The sequence below is a fragment of the Phoca vitulina genome, unplaced genomic scaffold (assembly GCF_004348235.1).
Source record: "Phoca vitulina isolate PV1807 unplaced genomic scaffold, GSC_HSeal_1.0 scaffold1, whole genome shotgun sequence".
NCBI classification, from domain to species: Eukaryota; Metazoa; Chordata; class Mammalia; order Carnivora; family Phocidae; genus Phoca; species Phoca vitulina.
The window spans coordinates 68,277,490-68,295,966 of record NW_022589704.1 but is presented as its reverse complement, the minus strand read 5'-3'; the positions used below and the strand labels follow the sequence as shown (position 1 = coordinate 68,295,966).

General features: G+C 35.3%; 1 protein-coding gene across 1 annotated transcript in view; it reads right to left on the bottom strand.

The window, feature by feature from the left end:
• Positions 1-18,477, bottom strand: part of IFIH1 (interferon induced with helicase C domain 1) — a 53,496-nt gene that overhangs the window by 11,245 nt on the left and 23,774 nt on the right. Inside the window, exons 4-8 of the mRNA XM_032409350.1 lie at positions 16,510-16,614; positions 10,954-11,174; positions 4,459-4,669; positions 2,983-3,200; positions 1,675-1,791 (exon numbers count right to left, since the gene is read on the bottom strand). Of these exons, the coding sequence (XP_032265241.1) occupies positions 1,675-1,791; positions 2,983-3,200; positions 4,459-4,669; positions 10,954-11,174; positions 16,510-16,614 (872 nt within the window). The remainder of the gene's footprint in view (positions 1-1,674; positions 1,792-2,982; positions 3,201-4,458; positions 4,670-10,953; positions 11,175-16,509; positions 16,615-18,477) is intronic.

Genomic DNA, 18,477 nt, shown 5'->3' with positions numbered 1-18,477 from the left:
CTCTCTCTGTCAAATGAATAAATAAAATCTTTAAAAATAATAATAAATAAAATATATGTATTAAAGCAATGCCCCCATTATTTAGAAAGCCTGTAATGTAATTTAAGAAACATTCCCTTTTGAAGAACTGGTTTCAGTATTATTTTTCCCAAAATAAAAAGTTAAAAGTTAGACTTGTAATGAGCACCAGGTGATGTATGGAAGTGTTGAATCACTATATTGTACACCTGTAACTAATATAACACTGTATGTTAAAACACACACACACACACACACACACACACACACACACACACACACTGTATGTTAACTAACTGGAACTTAAAAAAAAAAAGTTAAGAGATAGAGTTTAAAAAAAAAAACAAACCCAGACACATAAGAGTGCATACTATATGATTTCATTTATATAAAGTCCAAAGTCAGTTAAAACCCACCTTTGGTATTAGAAGTCAGGATAGTAGTTATCCTTGGGGGATGAGTGACTGGAAGGAAGAATAGGGGCTTTTGGGGTGCTGAAAATATTCTGTCTCTTTATCTGGATTTTGATTATACAGGTGTGTTCATTTTATAAATATCCAGCAATCTGTACACCTATGAAGTTGCACTTTTCTGCATGTCTGTTATACTTCAATAAAAAGTATATCAAAATTAAGTAAGTTAAAAAGTAAGATGGCAACTTCTTTTAAAAATATATCCTGAGGATTTTGTGGGGTTTTTAAAAATGATTATGAGTAAAAATACGCATTTAAATTTATTAAGTATAAAAGAAGTGAATGAAAATAAAGTATATTCAAATGTTCTGGTTCAGCTGGAATAGATAGTAGTCATCTTCAGAATTTCCAAAAAATTGATCTATGGAGATTGGTCAGTAACATTGGGTTAGTACCTACTACATTTCAAATACAATATTGCCTATTATACATATTTCATGTTATTTAATCCTAATATCCTATGAGGTAGATTTTCAATGATTATAATTATTATCAAGTACATAGAGCTAAAATTTATCATGCTTTTTATATTTTACAAAAGAAAGTATTGACATAATATACTGGTCATAATGTCCAAACTAACATAGTTGGTTTTTATAATCAGTGAAAATACTCATTGCAAAAGCATCATTAAAGTAAATATTTTACTTCTTTGCCATGTCAATGTTCTCTTAAGAAAGTAAATACGCAAATTAAGTAAGATTTCCATTATCATTACCAACTGTAATCTGGTCGCAACAAAATGGCTCTGCAAAATGTCAGAAAACCAGTGCGGAAATTCACCAAGAAAGTAAAAAGAATAAAATGAATTACAGTAATCACTCTAGTTTAGCTATACAACCTCTCTACCCTCACCTCCATGCTCACATGTAGTCAAGCTACTCTTCATATAAACTGGAATACTAAAAGAAGGCTGGAAGAGAGAATTCGCAACAGTGCTTTGTTGTCTAACAATTAAAAAAAAGAATAAACCTGTAACTTATTTTGCTAAAAATTTAAGATAATATTCTTCAGATGGTTGGTATAAAATAATCTTTGCATCTTTCAGTTGAGTATGGTATTATAATGAATTGTTGAACACTACATCAAAAATTAATGATGTACTGTATGTTGGATAAATGAACATAATAAAAAAAACAAAAGAACAAAAAAACCTAATAAATATAAAATTTTAAGCACATACTTCTCTGGTGTCATCTGCAATTGCAAACTTTTTGCATGGCTCTTTTATTTGGTCTTTGAGTTGATCAATATTTTCTTTCACAGTTTTAATGGTACATGCATCGAGATTGGCACATATCTGGAAAAGAGATTTTTTTCAATATTCAAATATTTACTTTTCCTTTTCAACTGATTCAATGTAGAATTATTTTTCATATAACAAATAAGGACCATGACTAACTAAATATAGCATTTTAGTATTGCTCTACTGTGGATCTGATTAACCAATACGTTTATCTCTATGGACTAAAAAGAAGCATCTAAATCTTGTTGGTGGATAATTCCAGAAAAAGAAGTGTATTTATTTTCATTCCTTAAATTCCATTTGCCGGTTGGAAAAACTGACATGGAAACAATGTAGCAAATTACAGAGATCGGCAGAGAATGGTAATGAGATAACCCTATCACATAAGAGATTTTAAAGGTCATCTTGACATCCCTGGAAGAGATTACCACCCTCTTCTACACATAACTAGGACAATGTAAAGCTAGGAGCAGCCAAAGCCTGGATGTGCCTGGATCTAGACTGGTATTAGTCCTTAATCCCATAACAAATTATATCTTGGAACAAATAATTGTGCCTCTGTCTGTTCTACATGATTTTTACTAAATTCAACGTAAAAGTAAGGGACTTAAAATATAAATGCAATTGCCTTAGTGCCAACATACTTCTTGGGTTACTCTGAATTCACTGAACAATTGAAATCAACAATAGTACTTTATGTGGTGTTACCATTTGGGGTCAGCTGACAAGTAGTACAACCGCAACTAAAGATTCTCGTATCTCCATTTTCTCATTTAATTTGAATTACCCAGAATCTGAGAATCACACAGAACAAAAAAGGCACAGAAGAAAATATGCAATTTTGAAACTCATGGAGTATTATGAAAATTAGAAATTTTCATAGTTTGTGCATATTTCTATATCAAATGGATCATCAGGTTTAACAACAGGAGTAGATATTTAAAATAAGGTATTTCATTTGTCCCAATTTTTCATTGATTCTATCCGTACTCCATAATTTTTGTGATATTTTTCTGTACCATAGTAATTTATTAGGGCATGTTACTGTTTTGTAGAAGATTGAATATGTTTAACTAAAACATACTGATTTCACTTAACTGATGATCATAGAATACCTTCTTTTATGCACTCCATGGCACTTGGACCTAATCTTACTCAAGAAGCCCAAGAAGCTCTGGCATTTGCTTTTAGGGTTTGTTGTTGTTGTTGTTGCTATTGTTGTTTTACATAAAGTTAATGGCTTACTTGTAAAATGTGTTCCTTGGCTTCAGCTTGCCTTTTGGCTCCTCCAACACCTGGCGAAGCTGTTAGTCCTAGTATCTGAGGTAGAGGAATCACTGGTTTGCATTCTTTCTTGAGTTTATTGTTTTTCAACTTCTGTTTCAAGTAACGCCTCATGATGTTATTATAGACTGCTTCTTTGTTGGTGTGATGGCATTCATCAATGACGATGAGGGAAAAGTCTTAAAAGAAAATCCAAGTGGTTCATTTGTCCATACCAGCAAGGTAGAGTGAAAAAAAAGTACCTTAAAGGTAGTAAACTGCACTGCGACGGGGGTATCTTTTCTTGAGCAGAATCCTGGCACAGACCTCTCACTTTTTTAAAGATTTTTTTTTTTTTTTATTTATTTATTTGAGACAGAGAGAATGAGAGAGAGAGAGCACATGAGACGGGGGAGGGTCAGAGGGAGAAGCAGACTCCCGCCGAGCAGGGAGCCTGATGCAGGACTCAATCCTGGGACTCCAGGATCATGACCTGAGCCGAAGGCAGTCGCTTAACCGACTGAGCCACCCAGGCGCCCGGACCCGACCTCTCACTTTTCAAGAGGGCAATGGGACTATGTTAGTCTTCCATACATCCAGAGGTCCAGGTATATTAATTATGAAACTATTATTGTTAGTTATTATCCCTACTTAAGAGATTAATTTCAGAAAGTTTATAAAGGTAAAAAGTGTTACGGGATGGAATTCAATCCCTGCCTTATTCCCCACAATTAATCAGGATTACATTTTTGTTCTTTAATAAAACAATTTAATTTTAAGTTGATGAGGGTTTATTTTTATGTCAAATAAGAACCATACCATTTAAACAGAGATCATTTTGCCTTGTTTTAACACTGCATTTAATTATTACAGTTATTATAATGATTATTTATACTTCTTTCCCTTTCTCTCACTTTCTCTTCCCTTCCCCCACAAAATAGAAAGGATTATATTTCATTCTATGGAAAAGATGGCATATCTAACAGTAGCCATTAGCATATGAAAATATCCTGTTGGTACCTAGAAATAAAAAGTAAATGGAAAGTCCAGTGAGTGCTTGATTTAATACCATATTCTTATGTAAATAAAGTGATCTAATTAAAAACGTATCATAATTTTTGTGTTTCCCCAAGAAAGTAGAAGAGTTTTAATGAAAACTTAAGCAATGAAAGACAATCTAAATCAGAGATAATCTTTTTATTTTTATTTTTATTTTCTTTAAGTAGGCTCCACGCACAGCGTGGAGTCCAACACGGGGCTTGAACTCATGACCCTGAGACCAAGACCTGAGCTGAGATCAAGAGTCAGACACTTAACTGACTGAGCCACCCAAGCGCCCCTAAATCAGAGATAATCTTTTTAAATCAGCATTTTAAAGATTATATAACTAATACAGCCTCTGTGCTATCGTCAATATCACTAATTCTTCTTTTTCCAAAAATAAACACTTCGACCAACCTGAAAACTGGACACCATCATCTTCTCCTTTTTCTGAATTTAAAAGGGAGTTTTCAAGGATTTGAGCTGTACTGATGATAACATCATAGGTTTTGACAACTTCTGGAAATGATATTTTTAATTGGGTATCTCCACTTAATCCAATTGTATGATACCATTTCTTCAAAAATGGTTCAAACTCTTTGCGGAAGAGCTGTTCAACTAGTGGCACCTTTAAAAATGACAAAATTAAAAAGAGAGAGAGAGCATGGTCAAAGAAAAAGGAGTATTGATCAAAGGCCTACTACGTGGCAAACATTATCAGAGGTGTTTACATTATCAGTTAATTAAGCATAACAACCTATCCATCATTACATTCATTAATTTGTCAATAAGCATTTACTGAATGCCTGTTAGGTGTAGACATTGTATCTGAGACATAAACATGTTTAAGATATGGGTGACAACTTTGAGGAACTCAGTCTAGCTGAGCACATAGACTAAGACTAAGCAACAAAAAATCACAAATTAGTAAAACACAGTGTAATAATTCTCCCATAGAAATATATACAAAGTGACAGCAAAAAGGCAGAAGTAACTGAGTACTCAAAAGAAGGGTTGAGAAATAATTTTAATTTGTAAATCATGAGTCAATGACAAGATAAATTAAAACCAAGGCTGGATAAGAAATAAATTCTGAATTCACAGATCAGGGCCAGGCTATAAAGGGCTGTGAATAACATGCAGAATATTTTAAATTTAGTATAATAGTTATAGGACCCTTGTGAGTTGTTGATTTATTCCTGCTGTTTGTTTTGGGATGGGGCCAGAGGCAACATGCCTAAAAAACTGAAAGGAGCAGAGAACCAAAAGTGAGGAGGTAAGACACTGCCTAGGAGAGCAGATGTGAGATGAAGGGGTAGACCACTAAAATAGCTTTGGTGGCTGAGAAAGAACAAAAGAGCAAACAGATCGGCAAAATAAGTGGAAATCTTTCAGAGGTGACTGGCATTACCGAAGGGAGTAGTTGGCATTGAGGTTACTCGATGTAATTGGCAAGTCACAGTATCTTTGCATTCACTGGCAAGTCAAAATGCAGTTCTTCATGAAGACCCTGACCTGTTAAGACCATCACCCTGGAGGTGGAACCCAGTGATACCATGAAGAATGTGAAGGCCAAGACCCAGGATAAAGAAGGCACCCCCCGTGGCCAGCAGAGGCTCATCTTTGCAGGCAAGCAGCTGAAAGATGGCCACATTCTTTCTGACTACAACATCCAGAAAGTGTCAACCCTGTACTTGGTCCTCTGTCTGAAGGGTGGCTATTAATTCTTCAGTGTTGCATTTATACTCCCCAGTGATAGCATTACTCTGCATTATGGCCATTTGTCCCAATTTAAGTTTAAAAATTAAATTACCTTATTTCGCTCAGCATAAAAAAAAATTAAATTACCACTTTCAGTAATAGCTGAACCTGTTGAAAATTTTAATAAAGGTTTTGTTGCATGGTAGCAAAAAAAAGTCCTTTCAGCTGGCTCTCTGTATGTCACAGTACCTGCTGAAGGTGGTTCAGTTGACCCCTCAATGCTACACATTACCAGTCATTTTGAATACCTCCTAGATTAGGGAAAGGAATGACCAGGCCATCTTGAATGTTATATCCTCAGAGAATTTTTCCCACGGGAGCCTAGGGATGTATAGTGTGGCAAACAGAGAGTTGGCAGGAAGAGTTTCAAGGGCCAGCATCAAAGAGTAAGCATTATACTCCTCATAATATAATTACCAGATAATGTGATCAATGGTTATCTTTCCACTGGTCTGCAGAACATGTGTTATTCATCTTTTTACTTGAGGTGAGCCCCACTTATGTGTACAATGATGGCTGGCTGACACCCCTGGCTGAAAACAGTGTACAAAGAACAATGCTTTGTATCATTGTTCAGTATAAATAATGAAGTTATTTAAGAGTGAATGTGGAAAAGAAAGGGGTAAAGTGGAATCTATGAATTTCAAGGAAATAGTGCAGACCCCAAATCAATAACCAAGTTGGTAAGTGGGAGAAAATAATACAAGGTGAGAAAAATAAGAAGAGAAACTTTCCATTAGTGTTTTTGTTTTTTGTTTTGTTTTGGTTTTGGTTGTTTTTTGTCAAAGTCAAGTCTCTGGTCCATCTGCCACACAATCACTTGAGAGATTTGGAAAATGCAGACTCCTGGGCCCCACCAAAGGGTCACTGAACCTAGGGACCATCTTTGGGGACACAATTCTGTGTGCATAACCTGCACTTACATGAAACCTCTCATGTGACAGTAAGTCTTTAGAATGTGAGAACCGCAGCTCTTCTCTCTCTTACACAAAGTCATTTCTGACATATTTTTCTAGAACTATTCTTTTCATTCTACTTACACGAGACAGAGGAAATAATCTGAGGAAGAAGTAAGAAAGACTCTGAAGTAGAGAATGAAAATTAAGCTTAGTGGGAAGAGATAGCAAGATCCAGGGGAGAGAAAGTCAGCCCTGAAAATGACTCCAGCCACTTACTTATTATGTGACCTTGGACAAGTTACTGAATCATTTCAATCATTTCAATTTCCACATCAATAAAATGAAGATAATGTTAACCTATGGTAGCACTGCTGTGAAAATTAAATGAAATAGAGGCTGTCATTTTTCTGGTCCTCAGAAAACTTCCCTGATATTTTGCTGATCCTTTTATTCCAGCAGTATAGTGAAAAAAGAAGGCCAGTTAGCTTCAGAAGATAAGGGTTCAAGTTTCAGCTCTGCTGCTTATTGGCAGGATGAGCCCTGACAGACCAATTAAAGCCTCAGAGCCCCAGTTTTCTGATGGGTAAAATGAGGATAATTACGGTTACCTCATAAAGTGCCTGTGTGGATTTAATGAGATACAATAAAAATAATTAATATTGTATAATAAAGTGCAATACAATATTATCATATTATTAATAAACATCTCTCATTTCTTAGAGTGTAGATTCCTGAGAATAGGATCTGCCTTTGATTTGTCTTTAAATCCCCTCATGCTGCTGAATGATTTAAGAATCTCTATACCATGGAGTGACATAGCAATCTGGGGTTCTGCCCATAAAGGATGAGTCAAGACCTTCCAAAGAAGCAGTATCTTCTGGTCTACAGAACAAAAATAAGTTTTCACAGGAGGTAGCAGGTGTTGGAAATCCTGATACTCACTCTGGGTGGCGTTGACTTCCTACTGAAGGACACAGAGAAAGCCAGATGCAAGTCTGACATGGCTAATTGGGAGGTGTGTGGTCCTCTTGGAGCCTTTTCCTGAGATGTGACAGAGTGCCTGCCAAGACTAATCAAACCCAACTGCTACCCACTTCTGCTGAATCATATGGGGCTGCATTATAGCATCTGAAGGAACCTGGGATTTATCTCTCGTGATGTTGAAGCCCTAGATAGGAAATAGAAAGTCTGGGAACACAGGTGGTGTTTTCATTTCTCCCTGCATTTGAAGGCGATAACTTTGGAAAGCATGGAGGCAGGGAGATGAAAGTAAACGATGTTAGAGGGGACAGGATTTCTCTTTTCGAGATCAAGGGTTACAATACCATCTATTAGGCTAAATATAGAACTAAGGTTATGTGACATACAGGGCCAGACTCAAATGAAGAGAACTGAAGCTCAAGTTACTTTAAAATTGAAAGAAATGGGATGATAAAGTAAACAATTATGACATATATGGAAGAACTAGTGGAGAGATTTCTAGTAATTCCTAGGGAAAAACAATAGAGAAGCAGATGATGAATTAGACTTATGTCCTTAAGTGTCTACACAACAGTGCAGTGAATACGAATAATTAGTGAGGATAATTTAACATTTAAACATGGCTGCAAATGTGGATTTGTAAGAATTACCTAGATCCAATGGGATGAAAGATTTGTGATGAGCATACAGCACTGAAAGAAGGAGTCATTATAAGAACAAGTTGCATTAGATGCATACAAAAACCTGAGACCTGCAATGATCAATCAACATGCATAAGATGAAGAAATGAACGTTTGCATTTGGAAATTAACTGCACAAAGATAACTTAAAAGAATTTTAGTTTAGCAGATTTTCAGACAAAGAAGAAACTGAGGCTTTTAGTTTATGGCAAACTCCAGGTGAGTCTGTGAGTGCCGGCACCAGTGAAAAAGGCAAACCTGGTCATGGGCTTAGAGTCACATCTCATCTCTCTTCCAGTCTGCACCAATAAGACTGTATCTATAGTATTTTACCCAACTCTGGATGCTGTATTTGAAAAAGGTCCTAAATAAATGTCTCAAAAACTGTGGGCACTCAGGATGATGAAAAATCTGGAAACCATGTTATATGAAAAATAGTTGAAGGAACTGGGAATATTTATCCCAGGGAACAAAAAGAAAAATGACTTAGGAGCCACATTGCTGCCTTCTCTATGTGAAGGGCAGTCGTGAGGCAGGAGAATTAATTCTTACACTGTATAATCACACTGGAAAGAACTCTAACCAAGTGTGGATTTCTGAGAAACAGATTTCGGTAGGGCTTTCCATCAGTGCCAGTCATTCAAAGAATGGATCAAGCTATCTTATTAAAAGCAGAACTTCCTGGATATCCCAGCCTATTCTACTCAGCAGAGGCGAGAGATGAAATGAGAGCTGGATGAGAGCTGGATCTTGAAGTCCTCTTCTAGCTCTAAGAGTTTATGACCCTGGGGCCTGATAAAAGAAGGGAAGGAAATAGATGAATTAAAAATATCTCCTAGGTGTTGAGGCTTCATGCTTTGGAAGAGAGGGTGTAACTAACAAAGAGACAGTTAAGGAGGGAAAGAGAGCCTTTAAGGAGGGAGATGGTGAAGGCTCAGTTTGAGGAAACTTCAGAATACTCAAATGGTCTCAAGAACTCCAGCTGAAGTACCTTCAAATCTGGTTAACTTTGTTCTTTTCTGTAAACCTGGCATTTAAGACCCTGTTCACTGGTTAAGGGGTTCCATTTAATTAGTTATGGAGGTGAGGAAGAGGGAGTGGGAGAAAGAACTAAAACTTACTGAGTCATTCCCAGGCTTGAGATACGTTATTTAATTTAAATTTCAGAGCAACTATATAGGGTAGTATTATTTTGTTCATTTTACAGATGAGGGAACTAAAGCAAGAAGTTAGAATTTTGTCCAAGGTCAAACTACTGCTGGGTAGAAGGTATATTCAAAGCTAGACTCCTTTTATTCCAAAAGATAATGTTCTTTATAAAGAGCATACGTGAAAGGCTATTCACAAATAAATTCTAATGTATCACTATTGTCACAAGAGAAATAAAACTGTTTTAATAGCAGGCATTCAAGTATAAAGAAGAGGTTTTTCGACTTAGCAGATACATACAAAATGCATTTGGAACTACATGATAGAAATTACTCAGATCATAGATTCTGGGTATGTTTCTTTGGTACCAAAAGGCAGGTTGCAACTAAAACCTTTGGCATAATAGAAATCCAAGAATATAGAAAAGCTGTATAGTCTATTACTATATTTTTGGTAAAGGAAATGATGAAACTCTAGTTATTGTAAGTAATAGAAAAAAGACTATGTCTGACCATGGAAATGTATACTCAATTTTACTCCACAAAAGTAAAGATTAATCTGCCCAATATACACATTTATAAATTAATAAACTCATTTATCTGAATAAAGCTCAAATAACTAGATTTTGTTTTGCAGTGAAGAAGACTTAAACCTGTTTATGAAGATTGTTCTTTAAATACCCCAAAATATAAATTATTAGAGGAAAACCTCAGTTGCATTTCAAGTAACATCTATATATAATTCTTGAAAGTTAGTTAACTATTTTCCTTTTTTAAAAAAGTATTTTATTTATTTATTTGTCAGAGAGAGGGAGAGAGAGAGCACAAGCAGGGGGAGTGGCAGGCAGGGAGCCCGATGTGGGGCTTGATCCCAGGACCCTGGGATCACGACCTGAGCCGAAGGCAGACACTTAACCTACTGAGCCGACCAGGCGTCCCTCTATTTTCCTTTTTAACTTGATTTAGATCAGCCAAATTGTCACTTAATTTTTTCTTTGTCTTCAAACAAATGATATATATTCTGGTAAGGAGGACTTGCCACCTTTGACTAAGGGTCAACAGTTAAAGAGACTCCAAAAAACAATATCTGATCCTAGATTCCAGTAATATTTTGAAGTCATTCATGTCCACAGACATGATAACTTAAATTAGTGCCAGTTAACCTTAAAGAATATCTGGGTAAATGTATTATTCTTTACACATAAATAACAGCTATTTGATTTATGCTCTGGTGTTATGAAAAAATTCATTTTAAAAGCTAATAACTTGGATATTACATACATCTGTAAGAGCAAAGATTTAAAATAAAATAAATTACTTATTTTGACATTCCTCTTAATTACATTAAGTCTGCGTGATCCATTGTTATATATGTCATTTTACAAATGCGTCAGAAAAATAAAGTGAAAATAAACACTGTGGTATTATGTGCTATTTGGATACCTTATTGACAAGGACTATAACTTTTCCAGGTTCAGATGCTTTTTTCTTCTTGTCCAAGTGATCCTTGGCAATGTAAACAGCCACTCTGGTTTTCCCACTCCCTGTAGGGAGGCATATAATGATATTTTTCCCCTCCAAGGCTGGTTGGGCGACTTCCATTTGGTAAGGCCTGAGATGCAGTTCTGGCTCAGAAGATGCTCTTTCTGCCACATTCTCTTCATCTGAAGGAAATTAAAAGGTAGAAAAATAAGGGAACAGGCAATAAAATAACTAAGGCTAGCAAGTCTAAAACCCAGCATAGGCTTCTTGTGATTTAAATTCCTTTTCACGTGTCCAAACCAAACCATTTTTCTATTTTCTGTACCATATGGGTGTCAGCTCTCTGTTGGCCTCTCCAGGGTCGACCCAGGCACCCCATTCTGGAAGTAGCCTGGGGGCAGAAGTGCAGAGGGAGTGAATTAACAGGATGAAGGACAGGAGGGGAGGCAACATGGGAGAGTCTTTTCACAGAGTGGGCAAAGCCAGGGGAAATTGCAAGAAGGGCTGCTATATAGGATTGGCAGGAATGATTCTTAGTGCATCAGGCTTTCCAGCTCTTTGTTGAGCCCTCTGCCCTACTTGTTTCTCTATAGTCTTGCCACCTACGAATCAAGAGGAACTGGGAAAGAATGAGTCATCGTTCTGTATCACCACTCCCCTTTACTTTTTATTGCGAAGAAGATATTATAGCTAATGGTACTTTCCCTCATTTGAAAAACTTTATCTGACAACCAAATACCCAAAAGCCTGCCTATCTATCTATCTATCTATCTATCTATCTATCTCAAATATCTAAAATGGCAAAACAAAACAAAACAAATCCTATTTTTGCCATGTGAGATAGGTAGATTAAACAGAAGCCATATTTAGGGAGAAGGGGAAAAACTTCCCCCATGTAAGCCTTTAACTGATAGGTTTTCATTAAAAGATGAAAAACGATTCTGTTGATTTAAACTGACTTGTGACTAATTTTGGCATTTAGTTTTAAATTGTGATCTTTATCACTTCCTTATATGTATTCTCCAAGTATTCATATTTTCCTGAAACTCAAAGTGTGATATATTAAAAATATTTCCAATTAACATAGATTTCTAAAGTTAAAATTCTCATAAAGTACTAACATGTATTAATTTTTTGAACATTAGAATAAAATTGTTATAACATATCTTGGTTTAAACATACTTTGTTTAAAAGTGATCATATTTATCTATATTGGCCAGGGGAAAAAGATCTAAAAATGTATAATCTATCATGTGGAATGCAGTAAAATAAATATTATATCAATTTAAAAGCCCATCTTTCACTTTATGTCATCATAAGAAAAAATGAAATGACAGCACTTAGTACTTCATTACACATGAAGTGTTCCTTCTCTTATCAATGATTGCAATAAAACTAAACTAACAAAATCCCATTAACTTCACAAAAGTTGCTGATGGGTCCATTTCAGCAACTGGATGATTCTATTTAAATGGGTTTTAGCTTGTTGTGACAGCGCTATCTGCACAGGTAGGAAAATTCACACCAAACATCACTTAGTAAGAGTCATCTACTAACCTGGCAGGAAATTTGCCTTCTGTATGGATGAGTAAACAAAGAAGCAATACATTTAAGTTATCTTTGGATCATCTGCTGATTCATTTAATATGATTTTCAGGGAAAACCCATTTAAGATCACCAGCATTTAAAGAAATACATTTACAAGTTTGCTCTCCATGCTTGCTTTGAACTCTACAGCAATCATAAACATTCATCGTCTACTATATTTATGTAAGGTTCAAATTTATTTAAGAATATCTTTACTTCTCTGCTAAGTGGCTTTTATAGATTATCAAAATCCTAATATTCCACCTATATTCCCAGCATTGATTACCTCACTTTTCCCAAAGAGCAAGAATATTTGCAAAGGAAGATGTACTTTAAATTGTGTTTAATACCAAGATCCAGGAATTTACTTTTGCTAAATTGATATTTAGTTTAGGAAATTCCTTAAAAAAGATTAGCAAATTCCCTTTAATTTCACTCTTGGTATATTTTTGCATGAATTTAAAAAAAAATAATAAAATTCTGCTTCCCTCGCAATAGTTGCAGGTACCTCTTTAAATAATCAGTTTCCTTTTTTGTTTTTCATGCTTACTACTATATCCTTGGGTAACACAAAATAAAAAGGGAAACTTAGAGCAATTTTCTGTCTCTTCCCCAAGTAATCAAAGACGAAGTCAAATGAGTAAAACATCGATACCACTTATGCATCTTAGATATTTATTGTACTAATACATGTAAGATGAGTTAAGATGTTAAAAGGGCATTCATGTTCAAAATTTGATTCTGGAGCCAAACTCATGTTGTTTCTCTGCTACTTAACTCATCATGTACCACTAGTTCATTCTGCAGCAAATATTTACGGGGTACCTATTACATGCCATGCAGTCCCAGGAATATGGTCCTTGTGTCCAAGGACCTCAGAGTCTAAAGTACTATAATGCTGCCACTGAAAATGTCTGGCTATTAGATAGATAGCTCAATTCGCATCTGTACTTTTGAGTCAAGTCCGGGAAACTTGATAGGTAGCCCCAAGTTTAAAAGGGAAGCACAGAGTGAACATAGAAAAAAAAAATGAGAGTTGGATTCATTGTGAGAACAGCATCCAAAGAAGAGCTGGGTGAGTGCTAAATATTCAGCCTGATTCTTGCCTTATCACATCCTCTGACATAGGGATGTAAGAATTTATCCACATAAGCAATGAGAAGAGAATTTTCTCTTCTCTGTCACCAGAAGGAGAGAACTGAGCTGGTGTCGATGAGCTAGGAGCCAATTTCCTTTATAAAAGAAATGTTTGGGTTTTTGTTTGTTTGTTTTTTTGTTTCTTTTTGGCTTGCTTTGAAAAAGCAAAATCAATTAAATGCAATAATGAATGTAGTATTTAAAATATGCACAAGCTTTGAATAACATTGTGCCCTTCCTCTACAACAAATATTGATTGAAGACCTGGAAATTATACTATACCATATAAGTGGTCAAAAAATAAAATCAAATAGGACTTAAATAATAACATTTTATTGGAACTACACCATGTGGCACATTTCATTCTCACATTGATTTTGACAGCTGAGTTATTCTTGGAGAGAAAAGGTCTGTCACTGCATGTGTTTGAAATCGACAAAGTCTTCCTTTACCTATAGTATGTAACTACGGAAAAATACGCCATTCCAGCTGGACAAATATTAATAGGTACTACCTCGAAATAGTAAGGAAACACTTTCTACATATCAGGCCACTTTGTGAGATGCAGTATATCTCTCTAAAAATGAGAGACAGAAAAACAAAAAAGCCTTCCATAGCATAATGAGAATATTTAAACTTTAAGAGCATCATTAATATGTTTTACTATGATGTAACACTTCCACAGAGGAACATAATGTTATGGTAGTGGGTCACATCCATGATCCTTATGTCCCACTATGTAATTGTTGAAGGTGGACCAAGGACATATGGGATAGAGTTCCTTTGATGTCAACTTCAAAAGTTAAAATATTATCCCAAACATTGTAATGCTTTTCAGAAATTCAACATATGTTTACCAGTTTGCAATTTATCTAATCCTTTTTTTTTGCATTGATTTCTACTTCAGTCGTTATCATGCACCTGAGGGAAAAGAATTTCATAATTTTATAAATGCAGAATTTTACTACCCACTATGCAAAGTAATTCTTTGTTTCTAAGCACTGACCCCATCTAGAACATCAATGGGTGTCCTCTGAAAATGTGTTTGTCTTCAAATGTATTTGCCTTTGAAAATGTATTTGCTTTTTAAAAGTAGGTTGTGTTCAGATTTATCACGTCTTTCATGCCACATTGAGGACTGAAAATCAGCAAATAGTTACATTTGCTAACAGCGCTAAATAGACAAAATGCCCAGCACATAGAGGATACCCGTTTAATATTTATTGAATGAATGAATATTGTTGAAAAGCCCTTACTTAGACAAACAAAAATTAGGATGAAGTCCAGAAGCTTAAAACAACCATAAAGACTTTAAATATTAGCTAGAGCATATTTTGAGTTCTAACACCAATAAAATTTAATAGAAATGTTAATTATTAAATGTAACAACTGTATAACAAGTATGGAAAAATCAAATACAACCCACAGAAATAAGCACAGGGCAATAACTTGATAAACACTGAGTGCAGTAAACAGAAAATGAATTAACCCTTTAAAATCCTGGAAAGCTTTTAAGGCAGATGACCACTTTTATGTAAATGATTCTGTCCCTTAAGGACTCCTCTAGCTAAATTTCTGTAATTCTTCTGACAATGCAGGGGAATCTGAAGTACACAATATTCTCCAAGCGTTTTCTACAGCTCAATCAGAGAACAAATGAATAATAAAGTAATTTGTGTTTCTTAATTTGCCAGTTTCCTACTGATTCTTAGCTGGCCACATTGCAAAGCATTTTTTGTTTGTTTATAATTTGTTAATTCTAATTATGAAATAGTTCAAATGCACAGACAAATATGGAAAGGTGTATAACAGATACCTGAGGATCTATCACCTCTTCTTAGAAAATGTTAACATTTTAGTTCAGTAGTAATCATTGGAATTGCACATTCAAACAACAGGAAGAAGCAATAGGAAATCGACCAGACTGACAGAATTTAGGCACTCTGATAACAGGAAGTATTGCTGAAGTGTGGGACTGGGAAGAGGCGCTCTCATTTATTGTTGGTGTGATATCCAACTAATAGAGTAATTTGAGAAACACTTAATAAAGTCCTCATTTAGTGACAAAAATATTTTTTGGAAACTCTACTTCTATGCAAGAGCTATTTAGACAAATTGAAACTCTTTTAACTACATGTGTAATTTTTAGTTTTTCATTTTAAAAGGACTCCTGTTAATTGGGTGATGGGCATTAAGGAGGGCATGTGATGTAATGAGCACTGGGTGTTCTATGCAACTGATGAATCACTAAACTCTACCTCCGAAACTAATAATACGTTCTATGTTAATTAATTGAATTTAAATAAAATAAAATTTAAAAAATAAAACATAAAAGGACTCTTGTTACCTGCAGTTAATCTAGAGTCACAATCTTCTTATTGGCAGTATTAATTTTTTTCATTTAAAATGTATTTTGATTAAAAAAAAAAAGTAGGGCTACGGGAACACACGTACCAAACCGCATTCATGACTTAAATGCAGTCCACTTAACTGAAACAGAGGGCATAAAGAAAACAGATGACCCGACTCTATGGAATGTGGCATGTGCACATTCTTATCTACACCAAAAAAGATAAGGACTGGACCAAAAATGAGAGAGCTTGAGTCTAAGACTTTTATAAGTTGTACTTTTAAAGAAAGTGAATGGCAAAGTTCCAAAACGACTTCAACTGTAGAAAAGAATTGCTTTAATTGCATAAATCCATCAGGGAGGGTACGAACAGCCCCCATGCTTTCCACTATATGGCGTCTTATTTCACAGTTTTTAAGGTTTACACAACAGTTAGGCAGTACCTGAATCACTTCCCATGGTGCCTGAATCACTGCCCATGTTGCTGTTATGTCCAAGACTTTCATCTAAGCAGCTGACACTTCCTTCTGCCAAACTTGTGTCTGATTCTGCAAAGGAAAACATTTTAAAATATTTTTAAAATATTTCTGAGAATAAACGTATTTTAACTGCACACCTCTACAGCACACAGTACATACAGTTCAATGCAAGTGGAAAAGGCGCACCCAGACGATTATGAAGAAAAGGTAAGAGTTTCTGGCAAGCAACATTTAAAAACCCCACTATGGATGAGCAGCTGCTGGGTAGTGAATCAAACGCATATACCTACTTTAATGCACGTCCGATATGAGAGTAAATACAAACTTGTAAACATTTATCACTTTTGTTGTCCCCCCACATGGAAATTTTGCCCAAGAAAAGAAAACCTAGGCTTGATAATGGCATTGAAACACAAAGTATTATATAGTAACCACTGAGTTATCTTAACATAATCTGGTAGGGAATTAATAAAGTATAAAAAATTAATAAAGTACATGGTTCTGTTAATCGGTTATGAAAATAACAGTTCAGTGATAAACAGAACTTTAAAAATCTCAAAAAGAATTTGCTCAAAAAGAATCTCATTAAAGCCTAGCATTGCAGTTGTACTGGAAGCTTATGTGAGGTTGGAAATAAATGTTTTCCTTTGCTACAATTAAACTAAGCTTCCATCAAAAAGTTACAGTTAGGATGAACGGCAAGAGAATTCTCTTAATTTGTTAATCCCGATGTCTGGTTTTCAGTACTCAGTATCAGTTCCTTTTGAAATCTCTTTTTTTTTTTTTCTCCTCTAGGGAAGACTTCCCTCTTTACAGTATATTGCCAAGGACTTATGCAATCTTATCCACACGGGATCAGAACTATTGCTAAACTGGTAAAAGTAAATAAAAGATGGCAACAAACGTCGGCTCTGGAATCAGGACTTAAGAAATTTGCTGTTGAGGTTGCTCTGAGCCTGGCTCGCCATTAGTTAAAGTGGGGCTGTTACAATTCGCCTCCTAGAATTTGATAACCATTAAGTAATCTTAGGTACAATCAGGTCTTAGCACTGTAGCTCAATTGCTGGTGATTGGAAAATGAAATAAAAATCAAGGAGTTGGTGTATCGTTAGGGCATGAGTTCCATTAAATAATGTTCTTCTTACAATTAATAACATTTCATAATATTTATACTTGTTACATAATTATCACTTCATGCTAAAGCTCCCAAATGCACTAAATAAATTGCATTAAAGTAGCCTTTACCTACTTAAAACTAGTCTGAGTGTCACACATTCAGGGCTAGAAATAGAAATGGTTGAAAAACGCACAAAGTATATTTTCAATAAAACTTCTCTGGAGAGAGACAGCGTACAACTCCTCAAAACTACAAGTATCTTCTTTTTCCTTAACCAGTTATTTATTTATTTTTTTCAGTTGGTGCACTGAGGTATAATTTATCCTTTTATGTATCTTTATAATCACTATTTTTAGGTTGTTCTTTTAGGTAGGTTCAGTTTGATGAGTCTGACAAATGCATACAGTTTGGCAACCACCATCACAAGCATGATTTTTCTATCACCTCAGAAGTCCCCTCAGGCTCCTTTGCTGTCATTTCTCTCCTGCTGCCCCCTAGTAGTCCCTGATTTAGTTTCTGTCCCTACAGTTTGGCCTTCTCCAGAACATCTCATAAATGGATTCACACAGCATGTAACCTCTGTTTGACTTCTTCAACTTAGCATAAGACATTTGAGATGCATCCACGGTGTTTATATCCGTAATTTGTTCCTTTTTATTGCTGACTAGTACTCCCTGAGCATCGGAGACAACTGTGACATCTCCCTTCCAACTTGAATAAACCTAGTCAGCGGGAAATATAATGGCATTACAGCCGGCGCCAATCAAATATGTAAGACATCTTTCTTAAAAGTTAAAAGAAAGCTGATAAGAGAT